This window comes from Dromiciops gliroides, chromosome 2 (assembly GCF_019393635.1).
Source record: "Dromiciops gliroides isolate mDroGli1 chromosome 2, mDroGli1.pri, whole genome shotgun sequence".
Taxonomy (NCBI): Eukaryota; Metazoa; Chordata; class Mammalia; order Microbiotheria; family Microbiotheriidae; genus Dromiciops; species Dromiciops gliroides.
Genome location: NC_057862.1, coordinates 278494688 through 278506996, shown reverse-complemented (window position 1 = coordinate 278506996; position 12309 = coordinate 278494688). Strand labels below are relative to the sequence as shown.

The window sequence follows — 12309 nt, the reverse complement described above, 5'->3', positions numbered from 1 at the left end:
ATGTTAACCTAAGTTGTTATGTTTATATATATCTCAGCGGAGGAATTTGCCTATTTGCAAAACACAATTACATTTCTCTATTTTCTATAACAATGTTAGAAAATATGAACTCATCAGGGTGTGACTTATTTATGGTTTTGAAGGGGAAAGGGAATAACTAATATATCTTTGAAATCCTGGAGTTCACATCAGTGCAATTTAATTCAATCAACCAAGCACCAGCTATGTACCTATGTATCCTATGACAGGGACCAAGGATACTGAGGTAGAGACAATGTACAACCTGCTCTCAAGCAGCTTACAATCCGATGATGGGGAGGAGAAAGGGAGGATGAGGGAGAGGAAGGAATAGAGGGAAATAGAATGACACTTGGGAAAAGCATTAGCTTCTTATGAGACAGTTTCTCCCTCAGTTTTTGTTTTAGTTTTATTTCATCTGTTTTCTCATCTGTAAAATGAGTGAGTTGAGTTAAATGGTCTCTCAGGTGCCTTCAAGCTCCAAGACTCAATGATCCTATATTCACAAATGGCTATAATATAAGGGAGTGCAAGACAAGTAAAATGGAGAGGTTCAGGAAGAGCGATTTGAGAAATCTGAGGAGGGAGAGAGCTTTCATCTAGGGACATATCACTGCAAGGAAAATGCCATGGCAGAGTTACTCCTTGAAGGAAGGGAGAAATTTGGACAGATGGAGACAGTAGTGGAGTGAGGGAGAAGGAAGAAGTCCATTCTAGGCATGGGGAAATGACCTGAGCAGAGGCATGGAAATAAAGAGGAGAGAAAAAGAATGGAATAGGGGCAGCTAGATGGCGCAGTGGATAGAGCACCGGCCCTGGAATCAGGAGTACCTGAGTTCAAATCTGGCTTCAGACACTTAACACTTACTAGCTGTGTGACCCTGGGCAAGTCACTTAACCCCAATTGCCTCACTTAAAAAAAAAAAAAGAAAAAGAATGGAATAATAATAAGAATAATAGCTAATACTTATATAGTACTTACTCTCTACCAGGCTTTATGCTAAGCACTTTGCAATTATTATTTCATTTTATTCTCAAAAAACCCTGGGAAGGAGATGTTCTTATTATCTCCATTTTATAGATAATGAAACCAAGGCAGAGGTTAAGTGACTTGTCCAGGGTTATAGCCTGTAAGTGTCTGAGGTCAGATTTGACCTCAGGTGTGTCCTGACTCCAGGCCTAGTATTCTATTCACTGTACCACCTAGCTGTCCCTTATTGATTAGAAGACATATGCGGCACCATGTTGCAGGTTAGAGAGACAGTAAGACAAAAATACAGTTCTCCCTTCTACATCGCAGGGGATAGGGGTACAGTGCCCCTGCAATCTAGAAAATTTTGGCCCTCTCTTCATACCAGAGAAGAACTCTGAATTATAATGGATTAGTATTATGAAATTAAATTATCATTGAATTGTTATTATCAAAAGATAAAAAGTGTTGATGCTTTAAAATACTCTACATATATTTTCTGAGGTTCTAAACATTTTCTGTGTCATCTTTTGTTCTTTGTGTGTCATCTATGGCTTCCACAAAACTTCCCCCAAATTCCCATTTAATTTCTTTTGCTGACCCACAGTATGTTGAAACCACGATTGAGAAAATCATGATGTGGACAGGACAACTGTAATTCTTACTGTCCAGGAGCTCATGTTTGAATGGGGGAGACAGCTCATAATCATTATACAGAGTAGATCAGAGGTAATCTTAGAAGGAAAGTGCTAGCAGTTGGGGGAACTGAGAAAGGCTGCTGCAGAAAGGTGATGTTTGATTGAATCTTGAAGGATGCTGGGAATCTTAAGAGGCAGAGATGTTTGAGCAGCCAATGAAAAGCCACAGAGCTACACGATGGGTGAGTGATAGCAAGAGGATCACTGTGGCTGGAACCTAGAATTTATAAAGGGAAGTAAAATGTAAGAAAATGGAAAAGTAGGAAGGGGCTCTGTTGTGAAAGGTTATAAATGCCAATATTTGATCCTGGAGGTAAAGGGAAGGCACGCAAGTGAGTGTGTGTGTGAGTGTGTGTGTGTGTGTGTGTGTGTGTGTGTGTGTGTTTGTGAACATAATCACACCTGTGCTTTAGGAAAATCATTTTGTTAACTGAAGGAAGGTTGGATTTTATTGGGGAGAACTTTGAGGCAAGGAAATAAATCACAAGGTGGCTATTGCAATAGTCTATGTGAGAGGCTGTGAGTAGAGTGAAGGGGACATATATGAAAGAGATTGGGAAGATAGAAACAATAATATTTGATAACAGATTCAATATGTGAGGTAAGAGAAAGTGAGGAGTAGAAGATGACACCAAGGTTTAGAGTTTGGGTGACCAGGTCATCAGGAGAGAGGGGGAAAGACAGGGAAATACTAAGATAGGAAACAAAGAATTGTGGAAATTGTTCTAGAGAGGACCTTAGAGGTCATCTAGTTCAACCCTTTCTTTGACAAATGAGAAAACTGAGATGAAAAATTACTTTCCCCAAATGATTTAATTGAGAAAATAGAGATCTGTTTGACCTCCATTTCTTCCTTTTTCTACATCTTAGACTCTTTTAAATCATCTCCACAAATTCCTTGATTTATTCTAGTCTTTGATGAAGAAATGACCCTTCTCACCAAGGCCAATATACACCATCATCCCATTTTCTTCCATGTTCTCTAGCAAATTGCCCCACCAATCATCTCTCCTCTCTAATCTTCAGCCTCTACCAATCTACTGATTTCTTTCCCATGAGCTACAGACATGCTTAATCTCTCTCATGCTGAAAAAGAAAACAAAACTTCACTTGACCCTACTATTGTTTCAAGTTATATTATCTCTCTGCCTTTGTTTCACCTAAACTCCTAGAAAAAAATGGCCTATACTTGTTGTCTTCATTTCTTTCCTCAAATAAAACTTCTTTGTAAAATTACTACTGATCCCAACTGTCAAACGTTTTCTTTACCCCTTCATCCCTCATCTTCCTTGACTTCTCTGCTATGTTTGACTCTGTTCTCTCTCTTCTCCAACCAAGTCACTTACTATCTGTGCAACCTTGTGTAATTTCATTTAATCTCTCTGGGCCTGAGTTTCCTAATTTTTAAAAGAAGGGGATAGGATAAGTTGGCCTCTAAAGTCCCTTCCAGCTCTAGGTCAATGTATCTCTGATTGTATCACAAAAGCGAACGTGGAAATGGGATTTGTTTTACTACTAATTGTTCCCCAAGTTCAGCACTTCCTCTCTTTCCTTCATATATTGGCACAAGCCATTCACCATTCTTGGAATTGTTAAGGGCTAAAATTCTAGCTAAACTGTCTAAAATATCTAATGAGTGGTCGCCAATAAATTATAAGCTTTAGCAAGAGTTAGACTTTTAAGCATTTATTAAGGAGAATAAGAATTTGGTAAAGAGAGAGAGAAAGGCCTAGATTCCTATCTATTAAAGGGAGAGCACATTTCTAGCTCCGCTCTCCACCAGAGTCCAAAGGAAAGAGCCCGAGAGTGAGCGCCAGTCTCTTCCTTTTGTCAGTTCAGAGGTTACATAGGATTTCTATGCTATTACACCTACATTTTGAAATTAATGGTATGGGTTTATTTTCATAGAGATTTTCATGCTTTTGAGATTGTGTTTTATACTTAGTTTTTAAAACAAGGAGAATATTTGTAAAAGCTTTTTATAGTCATGTGATCAAGTTTATATTTTATAAGACTCTTATTAATATTAAATTCATATTCATTTAGATTTCCCTAGTTTGAATTTCATTGTCTTTTATTATTCCACGTGTATTTTCTTCTATTCATTCATCTAATTTTGAAACATGGTTTTGATTTCATAATACAATGTTAATTCTAGGAGTATTGTGCTCCCATTTTCTGAGTTGTTTGTTTTTGTTATTTTTTCTCAACTGATTATTTGATCAAACTCTTTAAAGCATTTCCCTGGCAAATTGTTTGCCATGGCAAGTGTAAATTGATTCTAGAAGTATTATTTTTGATAAGCATATTCCAAAAAAAAAAGAGAGGGGAACATTTGTAAAAGTTTTCTTTGAGATTGTGTTGTGCTTTAACTTGTATTTAAATATGTTCAGATTTTTCAAAAAAGTAATTGTATACTAAGTAAAAAAAAAGGGGGTATTATTCGAAATTGTTGCATAATTATATATTATATTCTGAGTCAAGATGTATTCACATTTTTTTGCAATCATTTATTATCCTCAATTTTTAAATCCATATGAGACTTGGGTTATGGGAACTTATCATTTAAGACATTAATTGACTTTATTCTGAGTTATCAGATGCCAGTTGGCCAAGATGCCATCCAATCACAAGAGGAATACATGCAAGAGCAGACACTGAACTGTCACATGAGGGGAGACATGCATGAAGTCAAGGTATGGCCGAGGGAATGGCTTTTGACAAATGTTGAGGTTGGATTCTCTTGGTTTCATATTTTATTTTATTTTTCCCCACAATATTGTACAGATGGCTGGAAGTATTCATCCCACCCATCTCACTCCTACACCTGGCTTCTATGCTCCCTCCTATATGCCTGATGCCATGGACATCTCAATCCCATGCATCTGATTAAGTCTGACTCAGTTTCCTCCAATATGTTCGGTGGCATGGACATGTATTCCATCTACCTATTTTAAGCCTGGCATACTGCATAGACAGTATATATTGCTCAAGTGTGGGAATGCTCATATCCCATCATTTCTCTGTTCTTTTATGGTAACCCCCATAATTATCTCAGGTGTCATGATAAATACAGTGTTGAATTTGGCCTTAACACCTGTTACCAATTATATTAGATTTTAAAATTTCTCATAATGGCATGAGGATAATTAGGCAGATGATGCAAAAAGTGATGAAACAAAGATAAAAATTATTTTTAATAATTAATATTGCAGCAATTGTCTTCTCAATTACCCTCCATAAGGGGGACTATAGTAATATTATAATTTTAAAGAATGTTTCAATTTTTGTTTTATTATATGTTTCATGTGTAACAACTAAGATTATGAATTCCCTTAGACATGTTTTTGAGAACTTTCATTGTTTGATTTGATTATTGACAAAGCTATTTTAAAGTTGTGTTAAGCTCAATTTTGTAGGAAATTTCCTGGCTGATTACCAGTATCCACACATCAACCCCTGAAAAGACTTCCATTCCACGACTACACCTAGAGGACATCTGAGAAAAGACTTTCAGAGACTTTAAATGAACAGTTTTGTTTTGTTTTTTTCTCTTTTCTTTTTCTGTTATAATGTACACCATCTGTAATATGTATTCTCTGCAGAGGCCCTCCCTTTGCAAGACCAATGTCAAAGTGTCGGTTCATGAGGACAAAAAATCGCCCATCTGGACAAAACTTTCCTCTCTTCCTTTTCTATATTGTTGTTCACATATTATTAGTTAGCAATAGTTATTATATTCTTTTTACTGTTCCGTCAAGGAAACATTTTGTTTCTTGAGGAACAACAGGGGGGACTGTAACGATTGGAATAACGCCACCTGCTGGAGACTTACTGTAGAAGAGTTCTGCCCATGAAGCAAAGGTCTTTGAGGGCAAGACCAGGAGTCTTTTCTTTGGCATCAGGAAGTGACGCGGACTAGCGGGAGGAGGAAGGAAGAGACTGGCGCTCACTCTCGGGCTCTTTCCTTTGGACTCTGGTGGAGAGCAGAGATAGAAATGTGCTCTCCCTTTAATAGATAGGAATTTAGGCCTTTCTCTCTCTCTTTACCAAATTCTTATTCTCCTTAATAAATGCTTAAAAGTCTAACTCTTGCTAAAGCTTATAATTTATTGGCGACCACTCATTAGATATTTTAGACAGTTTAGCTAGAATTTTAGCCCTTAACAGAATACAGTCTTTCCTCATTACCACTTCTGAGAATCACTGTCTTCAAAGTTCAACGCAGGTCCACATCCTCTCTGTTGCTTTCCTGATATCCTTTTTTTTTTTTGGCCAGGGTCATACAGATACTAAGTATCAAGTGTCTGAGGTTCTATTTGAACTCAGGTTCTCCTGAATCCAGGGCCCATGCTTTATCCACTGTGCCACCTAGCTGTCCTCCTCATATACTCTTTAACAGATGGATAAAGTGAGGGAAGGAGAAGAAGAGACTTATAGTGAACAACATAGATGCATTCAAATATGTGAAATATTTCATGGTTTAATGCCATATAGAAGAACAGTTAGACTTGTTATGCTTGGCTGCCATCTAACACATGAACTTGTTATGTTAGAAAGCAGAACTAGGAGCAAGAAAATAATCAGACAAGCAAGTATTTACTAAGTCTAAGGAACTATGCTAAGGGCCAGGGACATAGATAAAAGAAAAACAGTCCCTGGCATTAGGGAGCTTATAGTCTACTAGGAGAGAATCTGTGTTTCTTTCTTTCTTTCTTTCTTTCTTTCTTTCTTTCTTTCTTTCTTTCTTTCTTTCTTTCTTTCTTTCTTTCTTTCTTTCTTTCTATCTATCTATCTGGAAGGGCAACTAGGTGGCACAATGAATAGAGTGCTGGACCTGAAGTCAGGAAGATTCATCTCCCTAAATTCAAATATGGCCTTAGACACTTAACTACCTGTGTGACCCTGGACACATCACTTAACCCTGTTTGCCTAAGTTTCCTCTTCTGTAAAATGAGCTGGAGAAGGAAATGGCAAACCACTCTAGTACCTTTTCCAAGAAAACCCCAAAAGGGGCCACAAAGAGTCAGAAGTGAATGAAATGACTGAACAACAACAAAAAATACACATGAAAGTTGGAGAGAGTCATATTTCTTCCCAGTATAAAAACACTTCCTAAAAATGAGAACTACACAAAAGTAGAATGGGCTGCATCAGGAGGTTATGAATTTCTCCTCCTGGGAAGTCTAAGCAAAGGCTTAATGGTTATTTGGGGATGTTGTGGTGGAGGTTCCCATCACTTTCAGGTTGAATTAGACAGCCTTTAAGGTTTCTTCCAACTCTGTGATTCTATGATGTGTAAGGAAGTAATTACTGCAGAGTTCAGGAGTACAGTAATGATGTCTTCAACCTTAGGGACTATTGGGGAGTGGAAAAGAAGGTTCACTTAGGTGGGATGGAGCAGTGATATGATAGAGTTTGCTCAGTGATTGAATGCAAATGGAGAGGGAGAGAAGAATCAATGAAAAAAACACTAAGATAACACCGGAGCCAGCTTGTACTGACTGACTTGTAAGGGCCAACTGTTATATTTACACTTTGGAAATCAGCAAATGCTACCAATAAGGGCCTTGTTTGTTTGCTTTTATTACATAGACTTAAGAAAGTGAGTGATGGGTGAAGACATTAATGATGCAGACTAAAATTAAAAGTGTATAGAATGTAAATTTTCTTTTTTAGAGACCTGATTGTTAAACATTTACTAGAACACCCCTGGATAACCCCAAGTTTTAAAACATGGTTGACTGGGAATGTCAGAGCAACAAGAAGAAATAGTGAAGTCATATGAAGGAACACATTCAGGGACAACCCTGATAGTGAACTAAACTTTAGACCTGTTGAATCTGAGGGGCAGGTGGGACATTGATCCTCCTCCCTCTTTATCCAAATCCGTTAATTCTAAACTCCTAGGATCTTCATCTTCTTTTTTCTGGGCATACACTGTGTTGAACAGTCAGGCTGCAGTATGACAATTTGCCAGAAGGTGCCGCCATCTAACACATATAGGCAGCTACCAACTTTGCAAATTTCCTATTTAAAAACACCTCATCTCTGCCACCCTCGACCACTACTCTCAACCCTGCTGGACCTCCCATTGCCACTGCAGTAGGAGGTGTGTGCATGTGCTCACACTCCAAAGCAAAGGAAGGGAAGAAGTCATGAAAATCAGATAGAATTTAGGGGAGTATTAGATTCTTATGCAGAGTCTGGTGACTCCTGTGCCCCGAATTTGCTTCCTTCTAAACTGCCTGAGATTTGTACAAGTCTCCTTTTGTTACATTGATTTGTCTCATTATTTATATATTAATTTGGCTTAAAATATTTCCATTTGAAACAATCATTAACATCTTAGAGAATGATTAGGCTAATCGCCACTCATACCCCAGAGTGAATTTACTCAAGCAACTTTCTGCATAGCATCCAGCTGAGTTCAGGAACATTAGAGAGGAAATTTTATTGAAGGAGGTAGAAAAGGGAAGTAGGTAATTTTGGACCATATAGAAATTGTGGGAGGGAGAGGGAGAACAGGTCTGGATTATCTATACAGTGTACCTGTGCAGTGAGGGACCAACTGAAGGACCCTGTGGACACACTTCTGAGAAGGAGAGGACATTGAGGGAAGAGAGATGGCACAGTGGAAAGGCTGTTGAACCTTGAATCAGGAAAACCTGGCTCAAATACTCTGACATCATATGATTGTGGTCAATTCACACAACTTGTCTTTTAAAAAATAGGGATAATAATAACTGTGCTGTTGTGAGGCTCAAATGAGATAATATATTTGGAATGATTTGTAAAGACCATAGATTTAGGGTTAGAAAGGACCTCAGACATCATCAATACCAATTTCCTTATTTCAAAGAGGAGGAAATTGAGGCCCAGAGAAGTCAGGTGATGTGACCAAGATCATGCCATTAGTAAGCAGAAGAATCAGGATTTGAACTCAGGTTTTATCACTCCAAACCCACTGCTACACTCTACTATATCATGCTGCTTCTCAATATGAATGCCAGTAGTTATTATCTATTATTACATTTTGTACAGAGACATTCCTATTCTCTTCCTCCTCTGCCTTTCCCCTTTCCTCTAAACTTCTTTTTGTGATATGTGCTTTCCTTCTCCTAGGGCCTGGAACTCTGGTTAGTACCATTGGTGCTACAGTTTAGCTTGGTTTTGAGTGAGCAGCCTGGTTGGTTCACCTGGTTGTTATGCAATCCATCATATAAGACTTTTTGGCGGGATGGTCAGAGAAATTGACTTAAAAGCAAACTCATGGAACTTAACCTACTGATAGGTTAGAGACTATTTTTAATGTGCCCAAGATACTTTTTAGCTGTGTGACCCTGGGAAAGTCACTTAACCTGGTATATCTTGGTTTCCTCATCTGTAAAATGATACGGAGAAGGAAAAAAGGCAAACTACTCCAGTATCTTCCTTTCCTTTCCTTTCCTTTCCTTTCCTTTCCTTTCCTTTCCTTTCCTTTCCTTTCCTTTCCTTTCCTTTCCTTTCCTTTCCTTTCCTTTCCTTTCCTTTCCTTTCCTTTCCTTTCCTTTCCTTTCCTTTCCTTTCCTTTCCTTTCCTTTCCTTTCCTTTCCTTTCCTTTCCTTTCCTTTCCTTTCCTTTCCTTTCCTTTCCTTTCCTTTCCTTTCCTTTCCTTTCCTTTCCTTTCCTTTCCTTTCCTTTCCTTTCCTTTCCTTTCCTTTCCTTTCCTTTCCTTTCCTTTCCTTTCCTTTCCTTTCCTTTCCTTTCCTTTCCTTTCCTTTCCTTTCCTTTCCTTTCCTTTCCTTTCCTTTCCTTTCCTTTCCTTTCCTTTCCTTTCCTTTCCTTTCCTTTCCTTTCCTTTCCTTTCCTTTCCTTTCCTTTCCTTTCCTTTCCTTTCCTTTCCTTTCCTTTCCTTTCCTTTCCTTTCCTTTCCTTTCCTTTCCTTTCCTTTCCTTTCCTTTCCTTTCCTTTCCTTTCCTTTCCTTTCCTTTCCTTTCCTTTCCTGGCAATGAGGGTTAAGTGACTTGCTCAGAGTCACACAGCTAGTAAGTGTCAAGTGTCTGAGGTCAGACTGAACTCAGGTCCTCCTGAATCCAGAGCTGATTCTTAAATCCACCACACCACCTAGCTGCCCCCACCACTCCAGTATCTTTGCAGAGAAAAACCTCAAATGGGGTCACGAGATGGAAACAACTGAAAGTGACTGAAAAACAACAACAAAAAGCCTAAAATTACTTAAGTCCTAGTCTTGTTCTCTAAGAATAAATTAGAGCCTGATGGTGATTTCTGTAAATTCAATAGCATAGAAAATGAGGTTAGTTTCAAAAAGGTACACCTGTGTGTGAAGGGAAAGAAAGAAAATGGTGAGGGAATGTTCCCATGATAGGTTGCCTTGGATACAGCTATATGACTCAGTCAGAGTGAGGTCACCCCTCATTATGTCTAGAGCTCAGCACAATAGGACAAACTCTCATCTCTATTATCCTACAGGGACCTTTTTGAAATAAAAAAAGATGTTTCTGGAGGTAATACACAAATAGTGAAACTTTAAAACCTCTGAAGTGACATATAGGAAAAATATTCTCTCCCCAACTATATTCCTGTTATATTGACAGATTTCCTTTTCAATCAAATGCTATTCATTTTTTATATCACATTCTAGAAGGTACCAATATGATGCATTCACTGTGGACACAAACCTCTTGCCTTTATTTTCACTCTTTCGGGCCTCACTTTCCTTCCCACTTCTCTTCATTAAAAAGATTTTCCTCTCCTTCTCTGGGATGATTCTGACTTGTTTATAGCATCCTTATTTTTATCTGATTTATAAAATATCTATATCACTCTCCTTTGATGTTTTGGTCCCAGCTTTGTACTCCTGTATTATTTTTCTCAATAATAATTTTCCAACCTAGAAGTTCCCTGTTCTGGCATTTCCATATCTTATGACCATTATTTCTAGAAAATGACAGATAAGTTCCTCCCTATCTTTTTTGTTCTAGGTGTTGCCTTTTGTTTTTAGGTGACAGAGTTTTCCTGCTTTTACCTGTCCTATGAATTATATTTTCAGGCAGTAGCAAAAACATCCACAACTAAGCAGCTTGAAGACCCCATCCCTCCTTTGGGCTAATATTGGTATTGGACAATGTAAGTCTTTAGCTCTCTAGCTGAGGCACACAGGAATTGTTCACATCAAGAATCTAGGGCTTTAGCAGGTAGGAATGATTCTGCTAACAAAGCTTTTTTTTTTTTTTTCTTCTCCCAGATTAAGGGTTGGCCTTCTGGCTGGCTGCTTTCAAGAGAGAGCAGCAGCTGCAGAGTGAGAGAGGGAGAGTGAGTCAGGGAGCCTGGAATAACTGAGCCACCTGGGTTCTTTCCATGATATAAATTTCAATTTGTGCCCACTCTGTGTTTTGAGAGTGACAATGTAAACAGGTGGCTTTCATGGTCTATGCTAGTTGCTGTGTTGTCAGTTCAGTGTCCTGTTACTCTTGTTCCTGGGTTTCCCCAGAATTAAATGACTCAATCCAGCTCAATCCAACTTTATCTACAGTGAGGGTGATCAGTCTGTCTACCTGAGGAATCTGGTCTTGTAGGGGGGTCAGAGCTGGTGCCCCCTCAATAACAGAGGACCACATCTTTTCATTATAGGTTAGGAGCTGCAATATTGTGGGCAGAGCAATGGTTTGGGAGTTGAGAAGACTGGAGGTGCAGCCTCTGGCTTTGGGTGAGCCGGCTAGAGACTTCCTTTCCTATTACTTGGCTTCACAAATGCATTCTATTTCAGTCTAACCAGATTGTACATAGTGTTCTACCTCCCTTAGCACAGATTGCCTTACCAAGGAAATTAGTCTTCATGTTACTCTCACATAAAACAACCCAGTGAAAACACAAAGACCTTCCAGGCCAGTACTTTTTTTTCTGAATACTCACGTTGTAAATGCTGAGTTGTGTTTTGCACCAAGGTAGTAGGAATACAGGTTGAACATTCCAATCATGAAGGCAACAAACACCATGATGAAAATGACCATGAACTTGAAGATATCCTTCACTGTTCTCCCCAAAGAAATCTGCAGGGGCCCAAAGCTCTCGTTGGCTGGAAGAATGTAAGCAATGCGGGAGAAGCTCAGTACCACGGCTACGGCATATAGTCCTTCTGATATGATCTGAGGGTCAGAGGGTCGCCATTTGTTCCTGGCTAAAAGAAAAGTATGCAGGTTACCCATTAGGGAAGAGAAAGGGCCTAGTAGGAAATAGGACAGGGTTACTGAGTATTCATAGCCACAAGGTTCAAGAAGCACAGAAGTGTGATACACAATCTTGAGCAGTCTAGACACTACAGCAGATAGGATCCTTTAGTGGAATGAGGGCAAGATGGGAAAGTCATTTAATGGGAAAACCACTTTGGGCCTTTTCCTTCATCTATTAGATAAAGGGATTGGATTTAATGATCTTTAAGGTCCTTTCCTGTCTTGAATCTATCATCCTCTAAATATTTTCTCATTATTATTATCTAAGGCAGAAGGAAAGCTAATAACACATTCTTCTACTTTTCCTTAGGCAAGGCAAATAGAGCCATGTATGATATAGTCTAGTAGAGTGATTTGCCATCCAGCTTTGGTCAGATTAATCCCTAATTGT

The 12309-nt window shown here is 38.7% G+C and overlaps 1 protein-coding gene across 1 annotated transcript in view; it reads right to left on the bottom strand.

Moving 5' to 3' along the window:
• TRPC7 (transient receptor potential cation channel subfamily C member 7) overlaps positions 1–12309 on the bottom strand; it is a 262244-nt gene that overhangs the window by 53526 nt on the left and 196409 nt on the right. Inside the window, exon 7 of the mRNA XM_043980053.1 lies at positions 11602–11866. Coding sequence (XP_043835988.1) covers positions 11602–11866 — 265 coding nt within the window. The remainder of the gene's footprint in view (positions 1–11601; positions 11867–12309) is intronic.